Below are 23,773 nucleotides of genomic sequence, written 5' to 3' on the forward strand. Positions count from 1 at the left end.
CCCAGGCAAATCAAAGGAGCCTGGTGTCCCCATTCCACCCAGTGAAGAGAGAGAGGAACATACAGAGAAAATGATTCTAAGTAGAACACACTTCTGAAATTCTATACTTTCTAGGAAACATTACTGCTTGACACTCTCAGATATATTTTTGGACACTATCACCAAGCAAAGGTATCACACTGGGAAGTTAAATTGTCCAGCTGTTAGAATCTCCACTTATTTCCCATCTCTTCTTCTGCAGGACCCCAAGAGTCTCTACTCTGTTGAGTTTGGGGTTCCGAAAGTCTGTGTTGCTGAAACTTTGATGCTCACTCTCTTTTCTCCTATTATTCCTGTTATTTTTTCCTATTATTATTATTTTCCATTTTTCTTATCCAAAGGGAAAACAGCCAGAACAACCACATAGATAAAGTGACTTGTTTTGGCTTCAGAGGCTCAGAGCGTCTGGCTTCTGGTCTGCTCCACATGCAATATGGCTGATGACAAGGCTCTGTGTAGAGGGTGATATGTGGGCCTCTCTCCTCTGTCCTCCTGGGGCTCTGACTCTGGCTTGAGAGGTAAGTGTGCGCTTCAGGCAAGCACAGAGTATTTGTATTCAAAGGGGAGAAAAAGAGCCCATCTATGTGTATGAGGGGGACCCCAGCAGGTTAGAAGGGAAACAGCCTAGGTTCACCTGGAGTTGTAGGAGAGAACGTTATAAACATAAAACGAGGCATTAGTGGTATCAAAAGATGGAGGGGCCCTGAGAAACAGCTCAGCAGTTGAGTATTGCTCTTACAGAGGACCTGAGTTCAGTTCCCAGTACCCATAGGTTCAGCTCACACCTGCCTGTAACTCCAGCTCCAGGGAATCCAATGCACATACCCACACAGAGACATACATTGTTTTTAATCTTATTTTTTAATACCAGTGGAATTGATAAAAATAAAATACAGAACACTCCAAAAAACAATCCCACAGACACAGTCTCCTTCCTATGTCTTCTGTGGCTTCGATTTCAAGACCGGACATTTGACAATCACACCCCTGTTTCACTCATCTCTGTGGGAACCTCTCTAGAACTGGAAAACCAGGTAAGAATTTTTGCACTTAGTTTCAGAAATAAAATCTGATGCTCACATGATGTTAGGGATGATTTATGCTCCCTCCTTGGCCACATTTAAACACAATAGACAGTGCCACATGTTCACCACCACAAGGCAAGTTGAGGTGGCAGGAACTGGAAGTCTAGGTTATTTTTCAAGATTGCTCCACTCTGGTGGAACATTGGGGGCACATGGACCCCTGGGTCTTCTCAATGCTGAATATTTGTCTGAGTGCCCAAAACAATGGCCTGCCAGGATATAGTCTGTCCGTCCCAATAAAGCAACTTATTTTTGCTTTAAAGATCCAAATGGCCTGCTTTTTGCTGTCTCCCATGGGATATTGCCACTGACAAGGTTCTTTGGAAGAAAGGTTATTCCGTATATCTGGGCCTTCTCCTGTGTTTTCATGGTGCTTGAGTGATTCCAGAGTGTACATGGGGGCTCATCTATGTCCCACCATCATGGCCTCTTCGAATGCAGCTGGGTATGTACTGGAGCCTACAGTCACGTCTGCCAACTACAAAGATACTTCTTGAGGGGCTCTTGCTGGGTCACCCGCAACAACCTGCAACTTTCCTGTACGCACTGTGGGCTAACCTGCACTCTCCTTTCAAGAGATAGCCGCATATCTACACAAAGACGTCCCCTGAGAAAAGGGAAGCCTTGGAATCCAGCTGTCATCAATGTGACATCACCTGTGCCAGCTGCTTCCAAAGTCAGGCACCCAGTTCCATGGAGCCAAAGCTGGTGTGAGGATGCCTCACTCAAATCTGGTCCACAGAAATGGCTTCCACATGTCTAGTTTCTTTTTCATCTATGAATTCTCATCTATGGTATTGCCCTTTCTTCAAAGAAGATCTTGTATCTGGCTTTGTGCAAATAGCATTTGAGTCTTGAGTATTAAAGTTATCTGGAAGTTTTAAACAAATTCAGGAAGTCAGTGTGACCACTGACCAACTCAGGACCATTTTCAACTTTTCTCTGAGAAGAAGGCAGGAGAGTAAATACAAGACTTTCCTAGAAAGTTCACACCACTGAGATCTCTCCCTTCCATCAAAGCTGGATTTAGCTCAGTAGGAAATGGTCAACTTTTCCAAGAAATAGGTTGCATGGAAAGAGGACACATGGGCCCTGTGCCCCAAGCCAGGTATCTGACGAGGCCATTTGCCTGGTAAACTACAACAAGTAGTCAACCTCGGGGCCTCCATCCTGGTTGGGAAAATGGGAATAAGAACATCTGTGGGCACAAGAGGATTAAAAGTCCCTAATACAAATCCTGGGTCAAAAAAAAATGATCACAGCTATATTGTCCATGTCCCGTGTACATATTCTGAACATTCTAATGTCCTAGAGCTGTTCACACTAGCCATTTTCCAGTGACCTCTTTCTCTGGCAGCAAAGCTCTAATTTCAGAGATGACTCTTGCAGTTTGGGTACTTTGTAATATCTGGTTCATGTGTTAAAGACTATGACCATGGTCTTAGAATGTATCAAGTACTTTCTTTGGAAATAACCCTACAAAAAGCTGTTCAATATAAAGCTCAAGGAAAAATCTGTAGCCACCAAGTTGGCAGGACCCTCATTATTTTTTTTTTAGAAAACAGGGCATGACTGGCACAATTGTGTTGTTAGGAAGGCAGGAAGTTGAAAACAAAGCAAACTGGATCTTAGGTCTTCCCTCTAGGCAGAGAGAGCTGGCTCTAGAAGAGTTACTGGCAGACCTCATGCCATTCCTGAATTTGAGCAAATAAGCTCATCTGTAGGAAATGAATGTGGGTGTTGGATACAGTGGATTCTATCCCTCAAGAAAGGAATATGAATTCAGTTACCTAACAGTTGCTAGATCCAAAATGCTCTGAGAACCATGAAGTTGAAAGCATACCACCATAGCTTCCAGAGCCAGTGGGTGACTTCAGAGGGAGACCAAGGAACAAGAAAGACATCTGAGATGCTGAGCCCTGGAGTGGAGGGATGCTCTCCACTAAAATTAAAAGCCAGAGATACTCCAGAATCATCTTCCCCAACTGTGTTGTGGGCCACAGCCCTTTGAGATGAAGCGATCAAGGCTGGAATGAGCTGTTCAGCAGAGGAAGACCCATTTCTAAGTAGATTCAAGGAAACTTCACATACAACCACTTCTATTGCAACCACCCCCATTTTACATCTTACACCACAAAAGAAAAGCATGGCCGTGTACAGTATGGCAAATATGCCACATTCCACAAACAGAACTAAGACAACAGCTTTGACACTTAATTCTTGGAAACTCTCAAATTTTCACAAGTTTGCCTTTGTTTTTCTTTTTAATAGAGCCCCAGAATCCTTTAGAGTCTAGAAGCTGCCAAAGAAAAGCTACTATTCAAAACACCTGGTTGTAGATGTCTCTTCATAGTTAAGGGTAGCAGATGGCTCACAAGTTACAGATCTACCTCAGTTAGGGTTCCTCAGGTAGAAGCAGAACCTGCCTTTCCACCTCAGTCAGCTCACCTCCATCCTAGCCACCTAAGAAACACAACCTGCCAGGCACAGCGCTAAAAAGAGGTCATCCCAGGGAGTCCGTGAGGACCCCACATTCACTTACTTGTCTTCTGAGAAGCTCTTCCCAGTAATAACGTCCTTCCCCTGAGGCACATAGTTCCAGTATTCTTCCACAATCCCAATGTAGTATGTTCTAGTGACTGCACCAACCAGCCCAAGCAGACCCAGGAATGAGAGGAGGATGCAGCCAGCCGGCTGCTTCTCAGACATTTGTGGATGAAACTCTGGCAGGCAGCCTCCAAGGGAGTCAACCGGTGATCCCTCCCCCTCACTCGGAGGAGTTATAAATAAGGAATGGACTGGCCTGGCCCCTCCTCCTCAGGTAGCTTGGGGCTGGGACAGAGGCTGACAACTTGTGCAAGCAGACCTCCCTCAGTGGGAGAGTTGCCATGACGACAAACTTGCCAGCCACCCAAGAGATGCATAACTGGCTTATTCATTTACTGCCCAAGCTAAACGGGCCTGTTTCTGAGAGTTTGGGGTACTCTCTCTAATGTGAGTCATTTGTCTTTCCCGGGAATGGCAAGGAAACACCTGAGCTGAAGGGTTCTCCCCAGCTCGCCTTTTCTCCACACCTATTACAGAGCTTTGTAAATTGAAAAAGTGGGCTGGCCAGAGTGGACCATCAGGAACTATTCCAAGCATGGAAAAAGGTTTGGTCTCTGTTAGGAAGGCAGGGGGGATGATGTAATGCCTTCTAGCTTGTTTTATGAGGCTACAGGAAACACTCATGTCAAAGTATAAAGCTCCCAACAGCACCATAAAACCCACCACTGACCAACCCATCAGCTCACTCATCTCCCCAAAATCCTCCTGGACCCCACCAGCAAAGTTGAGGGGCTTGGCTTTCCTGTCAACCCAGAGCTTAGACCTTGCCACCCCTAAATCAATCATCTTTTCTAAAGATGATTGACAATGTCAGAGGAGGAGGTCCCTCTAGACCACAGAGATACATTTCAGAAGCAGATCTTTGAATAAAAAGCTGTCAAGCATTTGTCCCCATATGCTGTGAGCTGTGACCTGGAATCTCAGTGTCCAGCTTGGAGGAGAGCCAGTGTAGCGTCAACAGAGACGTTCCTGAGCCAGCTGCCTTAGTGTGAAGCGAACAGCCCCAGGGCTCTGAAGCTGGACAGACTTCAGTTTGAACCCAAGCCCCACAACTTGCCAACTTCACAGCATTCAGGAATTATTTGATTGTTACAGGACTCTGTCTGAGAAATAAGAACGAGGGACTCTCCAGAAGATTCAAGAGGACAATGTCTGCCAAGTACCTGCCTTCACCCCAGCACAACACGCACTAGCTCACTAGCACAGCTCAGTAGCCACTGAAGTTCTCATCCTCACAGCACTGAAAGGCTATACCATTACCACCCTAGCTCTCACTTTACTCTGTTTCTCTCAAAATTCTTTTCTCTCTGCTCTTCCCAAATCCTACCCATATGCCTTCTGTAAACTGAACATGCACCATAGAGATTCCCTTTCACTCAAATCTACTCCTGACTCTATGGTTCCAGAAGCTTCCATGGGGTTGGGACAGTTCCAGCCACTCTTGAGAACTCACAGGGTGGCCTGTGAGCACACTGACAAGAGCTGGAAGCCTTTGGAAAATGGAAATATCCCAGGCAAATAATTTCTTGTTTATAATCCAGGAAATCAGATTGCTCTGGGCCTACCAAAAACCTTCTCAAAGTAAATTCCACTGGGATAAACTCTTCCAAATAACAGAAACAAGAACTATGAATGACATGTATCAAGAAGAGAAGAGCTACCCTTCCAGCTTCTTCTGCTCGCCATGAGCTGCTGTGATGCTGTCTCAGATTCAAAGCCAGGTCTGTAGAATGGGGCATGGGGCATGCCTGGAATCCCAGCATCCAAGAGGCAGGATGATCCAGAGTTCAAGGCCAGCTTTGGCTAAACAGATAATTTGAGGCCAGCTTGGTTACATGAAAAAAACTGAGCTACATGAGGATAGACCAGAGTTGCTGTAGTAGATATAATAGACAGACTGAGGCCCTTTGTAGAACAGAACTTAGTTACTGAAGGGCAAATGACAGGGGAAAGAGCATTTTATGAATGACAGGATTCCTGGAAAACTTTCTGGAAGTTTGGAAACTTGTCTACCCGGGGCAGGAAACTTACTGTTCAAATGGCATCTGAATGCCCCCAAAGAAAGGAAACTGGCCTGAGAGGATTCCCTGCTACTACAGCACAGAAGAAAACATATAATGTGATTGACAGGACAAGATGTGGTTACAATGGATGTCAAGAATTCCATTAGGAAGCCTGTGAGTAGCATTCACTTTCAGCTCCACCAGGCACTACTTGGCATAAACAAAGTAGGAACCTTGCCATTTGTCCTCAAATAGATGGAGTAACCCTGTTGATATCCATGAACTCACCAGGGTGGCGCTATGGTGATAGGATATCATACAACACTCCTATTTTTATCTACTTATTGACACTTTACACAGGTATAGAATGGATTTTGATCTTGTCACTCCCATTGCCCTCTCATTGCCCCCTGAACCCTTTTTTCTTCCCATCAAGTCCTCCTCCCCTTTAGGTCTAATTTCTCGGTGAGCCCTGGGTTTAATCCTGTTTGCTCACATGTGCATAAATAGTAGGTTATTTAATGGAGCATGGGCAACTAATCAGTGGCTGCAGCACTGAAGAAAATGACTTCCCCTCTCCCAGTGGCCATGAACTGGCAGTGGCTCTTCAAGAAGGGGTAGAGCCTCCCCTCCCCCGACCCATGATCGAAAGTTGACTGACAGTACAATCCTAAAACTCAGAGTATTTAAATAACACATTTGGCTCAAGAGAAGCCAAATCAGACCAATAATATTCTAGGTAGCCTTGGCCAAGTTGTTCTTTTTAGATTGATTGATTGATTCAGAGAGAAAGAGAGAGAGAGAGAGAGAGAGAGAGAGAGAAGGTTTAGCCTTGGATGGCCTGAAACTTGCTATGTATGTAGTCTAGACTGACTTCTAACTTATAGATACTTACCTGCTTTTGCCTCCCATGTGGCCAGTCTGATGTGTCATTTTAAAATAATAATTATAACAACCTGTCTTTGAGACTATTTTTAAGAAATAGATTAATTCTGCTTCAGAGAGTCCTAACATCCTGAATTCCAACCATGACTTTCTATCCACCCAGCCCTCTCACTGAAGTGCTATAGTAGACCACGGCTGTCCAGCCTCATCAGGACCCTACCATTTTTGATGGAGCCTCTTTATCTCTTATGTGGAGCCCCAACTTCCTACCTTCATTCACTGGTTCCAGAGTCAGCTTCCCAATGTGGACAGAACCTGGTGTCTCCACTACCTAAGTCTTACAGACCTGTCTTTGGTTCATAAAGCTGCTAAAGAATCAAATCCTGACTCGCCATATTTTGAACAAGTCCTATGGCAATGGGCAATGTGTTTACAGACTTATTATGACTGGTACCATTTGATGAAGGCTTTGTTAGAGCCTGTGGTCTTCCTAACTGGTGTGCTGCCTATGATGGCCAGGCCAAGACTCAGGCTCATTTTAATATACAGTACAACATCGCTGTTTCTCTTCAGATGCTCACGGGCCAAGGATCATATGTTAACCCTGTCACATAAGCCCAAATTGGACAACACACTTATTTACCTGCCTTGAGAGGCACCATTGTCTTTGCTGTGTTAGAGGGATCCCATCACCCTTCAATGGCAACTCCCTGTTCCCTTATTAACCCAAGTGTGAGGGTATGCTTGCATTTTCCCCCAGAATACCAGCACACCAATACAGATACCCTCCAGAGATGAGTGCCCAACAACAGACCAAGAGACATTGACTAAAGAAGAAACTTCAGAGTGGTAATGTATGATTTGCTCTACTACTGCAGCATTAATAAAGGTTATGTCATCACTGGCATGCAACCCTAGATATCAAGCAATTGCCTCACCCCCTACAAGGTTGCTAATGCATCACCAGAAAGACTTTGATTGGCACATTTCATATAAATATGACTAGGGTCCCACCCATGTCCTTGAGACTGAATTTTTTACTAATCTTTCTCCTGTTGAAATGTCTTCTGCAATAGGTTCACCAACAGAGGGTGGCCACAAAGGTAACCCTACAGGTTTTATTGGCTCCCAGACACCTCAATCAAAGTCCTCCTAGAGAGAGAATGCACATATGGCTCACTGAGATACAGAAGGCTACTGCCTAAAGCCCACCACCCACACAGCTCTCCAGGATTGATGCTCTTTGAGGGCTGGTAGTCAATAATGGGTATGAGCTTGCTGTTTCAACATTCTCCCAGAGTCTGCGTCATTGACTTTGCACCTACTTGGCCCCCCTCACCCAAAGGAAACAACAGCATAGGACCCTGCTACACCTAAGGGTTTTCAGTGGCCCCTTGTGGCCTTCAGGACAAAGGCTACAGGCCCCGACTTGAATCACTGCTGATCTTGACATGCTTCCCAGGGACAAGGGGATTTCTTTTCACTCTTAATCTACTGCAATGACAACCACCGTGTCCTTCATCTGTGCTCCAATCAAAACAGAGTCTGTTGGGGCACATTTATTCCAGGCTACAGTCATCTTAGTGCAGACATTTTTATGGCAGAGACAGGGGCTGTTCATCCTTGTGTCTCTGGTATCTGACCCTGTAGACACTGGTAACATGGTAAAAGCGAGCATGTGTGAGTGAATGAACATTGGGTACTTACAGAAATGCAACCACATGTTATATAGCAATCTCTGTACTAAGCCTTCTATATGAGTTAGCCTAGATAACAAATAACAAGTAGAAACACTCAAAATGGATTTAACAAGGAACATCTATGGACCTGTAAAATCTGTGATGTGAGTATAGTGACAGGCCACAGCAGCTGTTGTATGAGGCTGAGGTTGAGATAGAATCAAGGGATATTCATCCCTCTTTCCTCCTTTTCTGTTTATTCCCAGTAGTGCTGGAGATTGAACCCAGGCCTTATTACATGCTAAGCATGCTCTATCTAGGTATTTAAGGAGGATCCCTTTAAATAATAAAAGTGAAGAAGATCACAAAAATTATTTTGAAACCACAAATAAGAATTCAAGAATTCATTCCAAGGTGTGTGAAATGGAGTTCCCTGTATCAACTGTAGAAACATTAAGTCTGTAGACTAGCAGGAACAGCCACATGCAGTCTGTCTGATAACAATGACAGATGACAGGAGACCGCCAAGACCACAGACTAGCAGGAAGTCCTTCTGTGAGCATGGCAGAGGCCTAGTCCCCCTCAGGCTGGTGCCACCTCTGGTGTGATGTTACTGTTTCCTCCTGGGATAGGGTGGCCTGGCCTTGGCTTTCTGTTCAGCCTAGTTCCTCTGCTATGTACTCAGTGTGTTGGTCTGGGGTATGGACTCGTAGTTGAGTCCTGACTCGGCTTTTTTCTGTATCTATGGCCTTCAACAGTTATTCACTCCCCAGCTTTAGTGTGCAGCGTCTCCCTCACAGGTATTAAGTGTGCACAGTGTCTTAGTTACTTTCCCATTGCTGTGACAGCACACCGTGACCAAGACAACCTGTGAAAGAAAGTGTTTAATTTGGGGGCTCACGGTTCCAGAGGGTTAGATCCATGACATCGTGGTGCAGAGCATGACAGCAAGAACCAGCAGTAGCTGAGAGCTTCCGTCTGATCTACAATCACCAGTCAGAGAGAGAGGCCGGGGAGAACTAACTGGGAACACTGGACTTCTGAAAACTCAAAGCCCACCCTCTAGTGACACACCTCCTCTAAGAAGGCCACACTTACTCATCCTTTCCAAACAGTTCCACCCACTAGGGACCAACTATTCAAATGCTCGAGCTTATGGGGACCCTCTCATTCAAGCCACCATGGACAGGATAAAAGAGAGAAGGCAAGTCAAATGGAATTACTTGTCTCATACCCTTTCCTGGAAGGACATGATGTCACCCTACAAGAAGCTCAGCTCCGGGAGAACAGACCATTGCTGGGCTGATGCCCCAGCAGAAGAACTCTTCCCGCTGGTTATGGCTCTGTTTTTCAAGCAGATACTCACAAGCCTCACTTTATAGTCTCCAGGCTTTACTTATTTCTCTAGAGTAATAGAAGTAACTCCATTTTGAGTCTGGCAATGTTCATATGTTATCTCAGTTAATTATTACACCATCCTTAGATTGTGAACCATTTTTGCCCTTGTCTGACAAGTGGAGATGCTGAGGCTTGGAATGGCCAGGTGCTCTTCTCACTCCCTTCAGTTCCTAAAGCCAGCCTTCCTCCAAAGGTGTCCAGTAAAGAGAATGGCGTAACAGAGAGTACCCACGGGTGCCTGTTTCACACCTCTGATGGAAATCCACTCTCTATAAAGAAAACTGGGCCTAGGCTATTCACACACCCGTAAGCTGTAGAAGGACCCTAAAACTGCCTCTTGAGTGCAGCCGTCCACTCCTGACAGTCCAGATAAAACCCTCAGGGTCACAGAAACCCACAAACTCTCAAATATACCTTCTTTCCAATTCTTCCACTTTACTCTCAGCCCTCCACCCAACCCCACCCTCTACCTCCAGGAAATTCCTTCCCATCCTCTCCAATCCTCCTAGATGCTTCCTCAACTTCCTGCCACACCCACCACACCACCTCCTCCCCTAGCCTTAATCACTCCTTCCCCGGCTTCCTGTGCAGTGGGTGGGCCAGCCTGCTCACCCTCTCTATCCTCTTGATGGCTTAAGTGTCACTCTCCCTGATACACCTGATACACCAGCATATCCTTGGGAGCAGCCTCTCGCCAGCCTTCTGGCACTGCCCTCCTACACAGGAGGTCTCAGGGGCCACCCAGCTTCCCCCTGCCAGTCCCTGGCCCCTGAGACTGGACTCTTGCTCTTAACTAGACTCTCACTTCCCTAGGCTCCCCCTGCCCCCAGGATGGGGGGAGGAGCTGACTTCCCCACCCCGACTACATGATTCTGCCTTTCATCTGTGTCTCTTCTCCAGGCTGAGGACGGAGAGGCAGCTTTGCCTCATCTTCACACCCACAGCTGGTGCTGTCTTACCAGGATGAGGAGAGCAGACAGCCATCTTTGAATGCTGGGTGATTGGCACAGAACCAGGCATTTAGCAAACCCCAAGGAAACAGCATTACTGGCTGAGTGGCACTTTTAATGAGTGAGGCAGTGAGTTAACTTTCACATGCCTCATCTCTTTTATCCTCTAAAGATGTAACAGCCTGTGAGGAAGAGACCACACATCAAGCCCAGGGAGAGGAATCTTGTAAGGTTCCACACACAGTGAAAATGGCTGAGTCAGGATGCAAATCCAAAGCCACATCCAGGGTCATGGCCCTCCACACATAGTTCTGAGTGATACTGAAAGCCAAGGGGGGGGGGGCTTCTCACGGAAGGAAACAATAACACTGTGAGTCTTCTCCAACATAAGCAAGAACCGTAACGTTTAGAGGAACAGAACTACAAAGCCCGTGGGCAAACTGCCCACCAGACGAAGTCCTGTGATGAAGACATTCAGCTAAGTGAGAAGAACTGAGAGCACGCTGTTGGGGTTTAAAAGTCTCTGGAGCTAGGGCCGTGGCTCGGGGTTTAAAACCTCGTCTTCGGAGTTAGAACCGTGGCTCAGCAATGACAAGGACTTGCTGCCCTTGCAGAAGACCTGGATTTATTCCCAGCACCACACTGGGCTGCTCACATCCACTTGTAACTCCTGTAGGGAAACTGGTGCCCTTTTCCGGCTCCCAAGGCACCGCTACTCATGTAGTGCACAGTCACGCAGGCACAGAAATACACATAAAATACAATAAATAAATCTTCAAACAAGTAAACAATTCCTCTCTGTACTCAATCGTGGAGCTTATCCTTCTAGGCTGACACCTCACTTTGCAAAGTTACAAATATCAATACATAGTCACCAGGTCTTTTATTATGAAGTGAGGATCTTTGTTTCTCACGCTGGGGAAGGACCTGGAAGTACCTCACACTCTATAAGCCTAAGGCAAACCGCCCAGCAAGAGACTAAAGAAAACCAACTTCCAACCCACAGAGGCAGCTGACTGGTTCTAGTTGGAGCTCACTGACTCTGGACTGAGAGCTCAGGAACCTGCACGGGACTGAACTAGGCCCACTGAATATGGGTGACAGTTGTGTGGCTTGATCTGATAGTGGGGTCCCTGGCAGTGAGACCAGAACTTATCCCGGGTACATGAACTGGCTTTTTGGAGCCCATTCCCTGTGGTGGGATACCTTGCTCAGCCTTGATACAATGGGGAAGGGCTAGGCCCTCCTTCAACTTGGTATGCCAGACTTTGTTGACTACCATGGGAGGCCTTGCCCACTCTGAGGAGTGGATGGGGGTAGAGTGGGAGGGAGGTGAGGAGGTGGGAGAAGGGGAGGGAGGGGCAACTGGGGTTGGTATGTAAAATGAAAAATAAATAAATAAATAAATAAATAAATAAATAATTTTTTTAAAAAAAGAAAACCAACTTCCTCCCCACTCCCCCAGAAAGGAGCAGAGGACCTGGCCGCTTCCCTGTCTCATCTTTCTGAGGAGGCACTGCAGCCTGGGAGCACCCACTGCCCTGTGATACCTGATCTTGAGGAATCCAGCAGCGCAACCCTTGGGTGTGGGGCCTGAGTGGCCTTAAGTAAACCATGGAGTATCAGCACCCTTGCAGTTACTGTTCCCGTAAACCAATCTCAGGGTCCCACAAAAGCATCATCCCCATGAGAAGGAACAATCAGTCCTCAAGAACATTTGCTAGAGCTGGAGTTAGCCAGAAGGCTCTGGAACAAGCCTGTAACCCTAGTCCCTGAGTGCCGATCTGCCCGCAGAGCCCAAGGCCGGTGTGAGTCTGCTTGGACTCAGAATGGCTTGCTTGGATGGCACAGTCAGGTCCAAGAGAAGAGTGGAGCTTTCTTAGAGGAAAGTACTCAGAACAAGGGACTCCCAGGACTTTTGCTTAGCACAGGCCCTCATCATCTAGGTCTAAGGGTAATGTTGGGCTCAGGCTTCCCACTTGCCTTCTGAGTCCAGGCTGTAGGTTTTGTTTTCTTATTGAAGAGAGAGAAGCAGAGAAGCAAGGATCCCTGGGGTTTTCCAGCCAGTCAGTCTAGCCAAATTTATAAGCCTCAGGTACAGTTCAGTCTCTGGCCAATGTGTACACTCACACAAGCACATCCAAATGAACATGAGTGATTATGTGCACACACACACACACACACACACACACACACACACACACACACAAGATATTCTTTAATAGTAAGGACTCTAACAGCAAGTAGAAGCTGTCTGAGCTGAGATCTCCCAGGGACGCAGATTCCCAGGAGAAACACTTTTGGCCATCAAAGCACCAGCTGTTCCAGGGAGAAGGGCTTTATTGCAGGGCTTCAGTTCCCAACTCCAGGTATGGGCAAGTAGATACACGCAGCATGAGTCTGGAACACAGCCAAGACTCTGCCTGGCCTCATCACTGAGGCCTGAATTCCACCATCAGAGCACTCTTTCTTTGCAATAAGATGAATGCAGTAAAACATTTAAGTATCGCATGGTATTGATCTCACTGGTGTGTCTGCAGCGAATGGATGGATTTATTAGGTCTTTTCCCATGAATAGGGTTAGATTGAGAGGAGGAACTGAGAGAGCATGAGTCACCCATTAAGACAGTTTCAAATCACAGGGAACCCAAGATTCTGTCTAGTTCAGAAGATCAACTGTCAGCTCATAGGCTGACTCCAACATATTCAATTGCTTTAAAATAGTGTCCAACAAAGAATGTGAACTTGATTTCTGTCAAGGACATGCTTCTTCTAGCTCATCACAGACTTCACAATGCCTGTCATGTATTAGTCCACATCACCAGTTCAGAATGCCTGGCCTGTAGGTATGTATTCTTGTGAGTCCTGAATTCCAATAAGTTCTCCACTCAATTAAAAAGTGTTTCACCATCATGAGTCCTTGGCTTACCCATTCATTCACTCGTACATTCATCAAGAAGTGCATACTGACACTCGGCCAGAGAAGTAGTTAGGATGATTGTTGGTCCTCACCTTTTCAAATACAATCCCTAGCTAGTCTCATCATCCCAGCTCTGTAACACCCTGCACCCTCCCTTCCTCCAGTGGGTCACATAGATCTTCCCCTCCAAACTTCCTCCCCCCATTCATCACTTATCCCAGCCCCCCAACACCAGCAGACTACTCCAGCCAGGGAAGCGGGTAGCCTAACTAAGGTGGGGTTGTTTTGTTGTTGTTGTGCTATTTTGTTTGTTTTTTGTTTTTGTTTTTGGTATTTGTTTTTTAGAGACAGGGTTTCTATGTGTAGACTTGGCCATCCCTGAACTTGCTCTGCAGACCAGGGTGGCCTCGAACTTACAGATTTGTCGCCTCTGCCCCCTGAGTGCTGGGATTAAAGGTGTGTGTGCCTCTACTGCTCTGCTGCACTATGGATCTTAACTGTCCCTCCTCTCCTGCCCCTGTCTCATCCCCAGCTCTGTAGCAGACCACCTGTTCTGACCTCTCCTCACTCTCTGCCCTCATTGGGGGGGGGGGGGTGAACAGATTCTGGTGGAATACCCTGCTTTCCTCCCTCCTGTGGATTCCCCCCTGCCATCACCCCTCCATCTCCTAGACCAATCCCATTCCTAAGTGTCAGCTCCCAATACCTAGAAACACATTTTACCAGAACCCCCAGTGGCCATGCATAACAGGATCCCAGAGGAATACCCTACCAGGCAACACACATCCACCTCACCCTACTAAGAATCAGAAAGGACAACAGAAACCAAGGAACAAAACATCCACTTAATAAAGACAAGACCATAAATCAGCACCTAGAATTACAATCTTTACTACCCAGATGTCTAGACACCAACATAAAAATACTATCAATAACAGCCAGAACCATGTCTCCCCCAGAGCCCAGCAATCCAACTACAGCAGACCCTGAGGACTACAGCAGGGCTGAGCACAAGACCTTCAAATGGTCCTTACAGACTCCTTACAGAGGACATGGACACATCCCCTGAAGACATCGATGCAAACACAAACAAACAGTAGAAGGAATGAATAAAATAGTTCAAGACTTGAAAGTGGAAATAGAATCAATAAAGAAAACTCAAACTGAGGGAAATCCGGAACTGAAATTTAGGAACTCAAACAGGAACTTCAGAGGTAAGCTTCCCCAAAAGAATGCAAGAGATGGGAGAGAGATTCTCAGGCATTGAGGACATTATAGAAGAAATAGATACATTAGCCAAAGAAAATGTTAAAATTCCAAAAAGCTCCAAGCACAAAAAAATCCAGAAAATCTGAGACACTATGAAAAGACCAAACCTAAGAATAATAGGGATAGAGGAAGGAGAAGAAACCCAGGTCAAAGGCATAGAAAATATTTTCTTTTCTTTCTTTCTTTTTTTTTTTTTTTTTTTTTTTTTTTTTTTTTTTTTGGTTTTTCGAGACAGAGTTTCTCAGTAGCTTTGGAGCCTGTCCTGGACTATCTCTGTAGACCAGGCTGACCTCAAACTCACAGAGATCTGGCTGCCTCTGCCTCCTCAGTGCTGGGATTACAGGCAAGCACCACCACCTCCTGGCCAGAAAATATTTTCAACAAAATCATAGAAGAAAATTTCTCTAACTTAAAAAAGGATATGCCTATTAGGGTAAAAGAAGCATACAGAACACCAAATAGACTGGACCAGAAAAGAAATTCCCCTCAGCATGTAATAATCAAAACACTAATAGCACAGAACAAAGAAAGAATACTAAAGGCTGCAAGGGGAAAAGATCAAATAATATATTAAGGCAGATCTATTAGAATAACACCTGACTTCTCAAAGAAGACTCTAAAACCCAGAAGGGCCTAGACATATATTCTGCAGACTCTAAGAGACCACAGATGACAGCCAAGTCTACTAGACCTAGCAAAAGTTTCAATCACAATATATGGAGAAAACAAGATATTCCATGATAAAACCAAATTTAAGAAGTATCTATCTACAAATCCAGCCCTACAGAAGATGCTAGAAGGAAAACTCTAACCTAAAAAGGTTAACAATGGGGACTGGAGAAATGGCTCAGCCATTAAGAGCACTGACTGCTTTTCCAGAAGTCCTATATTCAATTCCCAGCAACCACATGGTGGCTCACAACCACCTATAGTAGGATCTGATGTCCCCTCTGTCTGCTGCCCTTGTTGTTGGTTATTTCTGCTCTTTTGAAGGCTGTCCATCTAGCTCCCAAATAAATCACACATGGAGGCTTATTCTTAATTATAAACACCAGGCCATAGCTTGGCTTGTTTCTTGCCAGCTTTCCTTAACTTAAATTATCCTGTCTACCTTTTGGCTCTGAGCTTTTATCTTTCTCTTATTACTATAAATCTTACTTTCACTCTTACTCCATGGTTGTATAGCTGGGTGGCTGGGTGGTTGGCCCCTTGTGTAATCCTCTCCTTGTTCTCTTGCTCTTTTTTTCTTTTCCTCCTAGATTTTTCCTCCTATTTATCCTCTCTGCCTGCCAGTCCCACCTATCCTTTCTCCTGCATTGCTATTGGCTGTTCAGCTCTTTATTAGACCACTAAGTGTTTTAGACAGGCACAGTAACACAGCTTCACAGAGTTAAACAAATGCAACATAAAAAATGCAACACATCTTTGAAACTTTAAACAAATGTTCAACAGCCTAAACAAATGCAACACATCCTAAAATAATATTCTACAACATGCCCTCTTCTGTCTGATGCCCTCTTTTTTCATGCAGGAATACAAGCAAAATAGGGTACTCATATACATAAAAATACATAAGTAAATAAATCTTTAAAGGGTTAACCACACCTGAGAAAACACAAGGAATAAATAATCTCAAACCAGCAAATCAAAAGAGAGGAAGTATGTGCGTGCACACACGCATGTGCGCGCGCGCGCACACACACACACACACACACACACACACACACACACACATACACACACACACACACACACACACACACACACACACACACACACACACACACCAAAATAACAGAATCAACAAATATGGCTCATGGTTATCTCTCAACATCAATGGTCTCAATTCTCCAGTAAAAAGACACAGACTAACAGGATGGATGTGAAAACAGGATCCATCCTTCAGCTACATCCAAGAAATACACTTAACACCAAGGAAAAAGAGCACCTCAAAGTAAAGAGATGTAAAAAGGTATTCCAAGCAAATGGACCAAAGAAACAAGCTTCTGTAGATTTTAATATCTGATAAAAATAGACTTCAAATCAAAACTAATCAAAAGAGATGGGGAGGACATTACATGCTCATCAAAGGAAAACTCCACCAGGTAGTCATTGCAATTCTTAGCATCTATACATCAAACACAAGGGCATGTAAGTTCATAAAAGAAACACTACTGCAACTTAAACTTCATGTTGATACTCACACAGATAGTGGAAGACTTTAGTGCCGCACCCTCACCAATAGACAAGTCATCCAGACAAAACTAAACAGAGAAATGCTGGAGCTAAATGACACTGTAAACCAAATGGACCCAGTAGATATCTACAGAATATTTCACCAAAGCACAAAAGAATATACCTTCTTCTTAGTACCTAAGGCACTTTCTCCAAAATTGACCACATATGCAGACACAAAGCAAGTCTCAACAGACACAGAAACACTGAAGTTAACAACACTCTGCATCCTACCTGACTACCACAGATTAAAGTTGGATATTGAAATAACAAATTTTACAAAGTTGTTGAAACTGAACAACTCATTAATTAATGAAAGATTGGTCAAGAGAGAAATTAAAGGCTGTCTAGAATTGAATGATAATGAATATGCAACATACCTAAAGTAATGGGACACAATGAAGGCAGTTCTAAGAGACAAGTTCATTGCAATAAGTACCTACATTAAAATAAAATAAAATAAAATAAAATAAGAGATCTTGTACAACAACTTACAGCAATCCTGAAAGATCTAGAACAAAAAGAAGAAATTACACCCAAAAGGCGTAGACGAGAAGAAATAACAAACAAAAGCAACACAAAGAATCAATGAAACAAAGAGTTGGTTCTTTGAGAAAATCAATAAGATTGACAAACCCTTAGCCAGATTAACTAAAAGGTGGAAAGAGAATATCAAAATTAACAAAATTAGAGATAAAAAGGGGACATAACAACAGACACAGAGAAAATCCAGAGAATCATAAGCACATACTTTAAAAACCTGTGATCCACCAATTGGAAAATCTCAAAGAAATGGATAATTTTCTGGATACATACCACTTACCAAAGTTAAATCAAGATCAGATAAGCAATTTAAATAGGCAAATAACCCCTACTGAAATAGAAGCTGTCATTAAAAGTCTACTAACCAAAAGAGCTTAGGGCCAAATCGTTTTAAGTGCAGAATTCTACCAGACTTTCAAAGAATAGTTAATGTGAATACTTCTCAAATAGAAACAGAAGGAATATTGCCCAACTCATTTTATGAGGCTACAGCTTGATACCCAAACTGCATAAAATCCAACAAACAAAGAGAATTACATATCAATTTCTCAAATTCTCAATAAAATATTTGCAAACTGAATCCAAGAACACATCAAGAAGATCATCCAACATGATCGAGTAAGCTTTATCCCAGAGATGCAGGGATGGTTCTGCCAGTATAATCCACCATATAAACAAACATGAAAATATATAATCAAATGCAGAAAAGACCTTTGACAAAATCTAACCGTTCATATGAAAGTCCTGGAAACATTAGAGATACAAGGAACATACCTTGTATGTATAATAAAGGCAATTTACAGCAAGCCTATAGCCAAAATCAACTTAATGGAGAGGAACTCAAAGCAATATAAAGAAACTAAAATCAGGAACAAGACAAGGTTGTCAATTCTCTCCATAACTGTTCAATACAGTACTTGAAGTCTTAGCTAGAACATTAAGACAACTGAAGGAAATTAAGGGAATACAAAGGGAAAGGAAGAAGTAAAATTATCTTTATTTGAAGATGTTATGAAAGTGTGTGTGTGTGTGTGTGTGTGTGTGTGTGTGTGTGTGAGAGAGAGAGAGAGAGAGAGAGAGAGAGACTAAAAATTCCATCAGGAAACACCTACAGCTGATGAACACTTCAGCAAAGTAGCTAGATACAAAATTAACTCATAAAAATCCATAGCCTTCCTTTATACAAATGACAGACTGAGAAAGAAATCAGAAAAACAACACCTTTCACAATAGCCTCAAAAAATACAAAGTATCTTGGAGTAACTCCATCTAACCAAGCAATTGAAAGACTTGTATGACAAAAATTTTAAGAATTTGAAGAAGATATCAGAAGATGGAAAGATCTCCCATGCTCATGGGTCATTGGGATTAATGTAGTAAAAATGGCCATTCTACCTGAAGCATTCTACAAATGGGATGCAATCCCTATCAAAACTGAAACAGTTCTTCACAGATCTTGAAAGTACAATTTCCAGCTTCATATGGCTAAAACAATCTTGAACAATAAAAGAACTGCTGGAGGTCTCATCATCCCCATCCTCCAACTGTACTATAGAGCTACAGTAATAAAAACAGCATGGCATTGGCACAAAAACAGACATGTTGCTCAGTGAAACTGAATTAAACACTAAGACATAAATCCACACACCTGTGGACACCTGATTTTGGATAAAGCCAGAAATACACACTGGAAAAAGGACAGCATCTTCAACAAACAGAGCTGTTCAAACTAGATGTCTACATTTAAAAGAATGCAAGTAGATCCACACTTATCACCCTACACAACACTCAAGTCCAAATGGATCAAAGACTTCAGCATAAAACCACATACACTGAACCTGACAGAAGAGAAGGTGGGAAAGAGCCTTGAACTAACTGGCACAGGAGAAGACTTTCTGAACAGAGAGCACCATTAGCACAGGCACTATGATCAACAATTATAATAAATGGGACCTCAAGAAACAGAAAAGCTTTTGCATTCCAAAGAACACCATCATTTGTACAAAGCAGCAGTCTACAGAATGGAAAAAGACTTTTACCAACTACACATCCTATAGAGGACTAATATCCAAAATATATAAAGAACTAAAAAAAAACTATCAATAAAACAAATAATCCAATTAAGATGTTAGGTACATTTATCAGCTACAATACTTGGAAAAGCTGGTCCTGTACCTCATCTGGGCAGCACAGCCAAGCTATCTGTTTACCAGGAGGCAGGTGAGCCTGCCCCATGAGCTTGAGCATGAGAGATCTGACCCTGCCCTTCATCTGCCATATGGAGGCATGGGTGGAGAAGAGATACCCCCCCAACCCCCACAACAACTGAGTGGAGAGCTGGCCCTGAGGTCATGAGAGTGGGAGAGCTGCCCCTGCCCCTCACCAGCTTCAGCACTCTGGAGAGCAGGCTCTGTACCTTGCCTGGACAGCACAATAGAGCTGACCCTGTTGGTGAAGGTGTGGGTGAGCCGGCCCTGAAGAGGTGAGTGGGGAGAGCTGTTCCCACTACTTGCTACTTGTCTGTCATGCTGCAGCATGGGCAGAGTAGAGATGTTTCTTCTAACCCCCCACCCCCTGCTCCTTGATGCCTGCCACAGATGACAGACTAACAGAGGGGTCCTGCACCTCAGCTGGGCAGCACAGCAGAGATGACCCTATTGATAACCCAGAAAGATAAATATGATATGTATCACTTATATGTGGATATTTTAGTTATTAATGAAATGATAACCAAGCTACAATCTGTGGAGACAGAGAGGTTAGGTGTGGAGGAAGGGACTGGGGGACACATGGATCTTCCTGGGAGGGGAAATGGAATAGATTGTATGGATGGGGTAGGGGTAAGAGGGGACAAGAATGGGAGGCTCAGGTCGGGAGGGGAGATGGGAAGGCATGTGAGGAAAGACAGCTAGAAGTGGGGGGTGGGCATTTGAGGGCTGGTACGGAAACCTAGTGCAGTGAAAACTTCCTGAAACATTTGAAGGCGATCCTATGAGGTCTCCAAACAATTGGGAGGCAGGGTCCCAACTGGCCATCTCTTGTCACCAAATCAAGCTTCCAGTACTGGACTAGGTTACATTCAATTGATTTGTTGCCCAGAAGGGACCCATAGAAATTCTCAAACAACCCAGGTTGTTGCCAAGACAATAAGTTCCCCAAACTGACAGCTAGGCCCCATTTGAAGACAACACCCAACAATCCGTTGAACATGGCGAGGTTGAACTGATGCCTACATAGAACCTTCACTCCTATGTTCTAGTGTCTTTGGTACAGGAACATACTCTTCAGGTTACCAAAAGGGAACTGTAAACACCAACCCAGGCACAAACACTTTGATTTACAATACTGTCCTGCCAGCAAAATATGCTAGGGCAATGGTGGCACAAAATTTGTGGGGTAACCAACATCTGATTTGGCTTAAGGCCCACTCCACAAGATGGAATCGATATTCAATACTGTTTAGGTGACCAAGAACCAGAAATTAGATAGTCCAGAGACCTAGGGTAAAACCAAATATGACTGGTCTTAAAAAAGAAATTGTAACAATAAAATGAATCCTAATGATATTCTTCTATATTTGTAGATCAGTGTCTATTCAGCCATCATCAGAGAAACTTCTTCCTGCAGCAGTTGGGAACAAATATAGAGACATACTGCCAAACATTATATATAGAGAAACCTTAAAACACACAACCCTCAATGGAATGTATCCATCAAATCCCTCCCCTCAAAGCTCAGGGAGCCCCCATGAAAGGGAAGCATAAAGAATGTAAGAGCCAGAGGGGATGGAGGACACCAGGAAAGCAAAGCCCTCCAAATCTACACGAGCAAAGTTCATATGAACTCTGAGTCTGAAGCAGCAAACACAAGGCCTGGATGGATGGGTCTGTACCAGGCCCTCTGCCTATATATTATAGCTTTCAGTTTAATAGTTTTGTGGAATCCTGAGTGTGTGAATGAGTGGATCTCTTATTCTTGTGCCTTCTCTTGAGCTCTTCCCATTCTGTTTATTTGACTTATCCAACCTCAACATGATAGTTCTTATTTTCTCTTTCTATATTTTGTTATGTTATATTGTTATCTCTTGGAAGCCTGTTCTTTTCTAATAGGAAACAGAGAATGTGTCCAGAAGGGAGAAGAGGGGGCCTGGGAGAAATAGAGGGAAAAGAAACTTTTTAAAAAAGGAAGTTAAAAAAGTTTAAAAATGTATAAGAGGGGCAAGAAGCATTTTAAATGTGAGAATTTTGCAACCTGTGAGTATAATTCAGTAAAGCTGCTAAACATCTCATTAAGTTATAGAGGGCATGATGTCCCTATGCCCACAGATAAGCAATAGAAAATCAGGAATGTTAGACATGCAGAACTGTCTCCTCAATGGAGATGTATACCTGGTTTTCACCCGGAAAGCTGGGAATGGATGTAGTTAGTAGCTTGGCGATCTGTACTATCATAGGGCCAGACCAGACCTGAAACCCCCAGACTATTATGTTTATTGTAGACTCTTACTCCCTAGATCCTCATTTTTAGCTTCATTTCTCAGCTAATAGAACCCATTCATATGGAAGAGGTCACATGTGGTTTTCAAAAGAGTTGTAGTCACTCCTAAGGCTTTATTTTGGTCATTGTCACCAGGAAACTTTTTTTCCAAAGCTGTACTGTGCTTAAACATGTCTAAAATAAACTGCCCAGTGTCAGGCTGCAGAAGTTTAAACCAACACCAGCTTGCCTTATAAGTCATATTGAACCAGATTTCCTTCTCGCCTCACACAGGGCATTACTCTGTTGACACTAGTGTCTGCAGGAACCCCCAAATTAGTCAAGCAATGACTTGTAGAACAGTAAATAAAGCTGGTATCTGAGACATATCTTGGGATCAGAAGTTAACTTGGTTATTGAGCCTCTATCTAATATCTATAAAGGACATTTAGTGGCCACTAAGATTCTTTCCCTTGTTGAGAATATGAGATTTTATTAAAATTAGAGGCAAAAAAAATAACCCATAGAGATCAGCTTTTGTGGGCCGTCTGAGGTTGAGTTCAGTTGATTGGGGGAGATGAGAAGGCAAGGCTCTGGGGTGAGTAACTGAATTCTATCTGTGATGCTCAAGTTGGTCTGGTCCAGGACCAGGCGAACAGCAAAGCATCTGGCTGCAGCCCAGGTGCCCCTGCCTGCCCCACCCTCATCTCACACCAGAGCAAGGTCTCAAAAGGAAGGCCTATCTTCATAGAGAATTCTAGAGTATGAACCCTCATTCCAACTAGCTCCAGTGTGAAGACGTAGGCCAACGTGTAGGAATTGGAGCAGATTTGCCTCAAAGGAGTCACCCATACCCCTCCATCTGCAGTTTCAGCTTTACCCAGTCATCCATGTTAAATAAAAATGTACAGAGACAAACACGTACTGACTAATCTTATTTGTAAACCTGAAGGGATTTAGAATCGCCATGGAAACAAATCTCTACATGCGTCAGGGGATTCTCTCAACTAGGCTAATTGAGGTAAGGTACCATTCTAAGGGCTGGGGTCCTGGTTAAATGAAAAAGAGAAAGCAACTAAACATAAGTCCGCATTGCTCTGTTCCCTGACGGAATGCAACAAGGCCAGTCTCCTGCTCCTTACACTGCACCTCCCTTGCCATCGTGGACCATATCTCCTGGAACTAAAACCCACAATAAATCCTTCCTTCTGTAGGCTGCTTTCATTGGGTATTTTGTTGCAATGAGGCAAGTAATTAATATAAAATGATGTGCTAGTTTAAAGCCATATACTGCTCAAATGGTCTGATGAAACCTCACACCATCCTGATCACCCCTTCTTCCAGAGTATCCATAGCATATAGGTACCCACCCTTTAGTCTATACCATCTCAGTTTATCAGATGTGAATGCCATGGGAGTGAGTACTTGTGTCAAACAAAAAAAATCAAAGTAGCCACAATTCTAGAGGACATGACATAAATCAATTATCTCACAGTGTCACATAGAAGGAAGACTATAGTTCAATAAGGTATCTCTTTTATGTGGGAACAACAGGTTCTCACTATGTAGCTCTGGCTGGCCTGGAACTTGATATGTAGCCCAGGCTGGCCTGAAACTCACAAAGATCTGCCTGTTTCTGTGGTGATATATTGTGTACCCCAATAAAACTTATCTGGGGATCAGA

At 43.9% G+C, this 23,773-nt stretch overlaps 1 protein-coding gene across 1 annotated transcript in view; it reads right to left on the bottom strand.

Annotated features, from left to right (window-relative positions):
- The window catches only part of Hephl1 (hephaestin like 1), a 67,737-nt gene extending 63,895 nt beyond the window's left edge, over positions 1-3,842 (bottom strand). Inside the window, 1 exon segment of the mRNA XM_036193807.1 lies at positions 3,667-3,842. Within this exon segment, the coding sequence (XP_036049700.1) occupies positions 3,667-3,833 (167 nt within the window). The 5' untranslated portion in view covers positions 3,834-3,842.
- Positions 3,843-23,773: the final 19,931 nt, after the last annotated feature.

The sequence above is a fragment of the Onychomys torridus genome, chromosome 7 (genome assembly GCF_903995425.1).
Source record: "Onychomys torridus chromosome 7, mOncTor1.1, whole genome shotgun sequence".
Taxonomy (NCBI): Eukaryota; Metazoa; Chordata; class Mammalia; order Rodentia; family Cricetidae; genus Onychomys; species Onychomys torridus.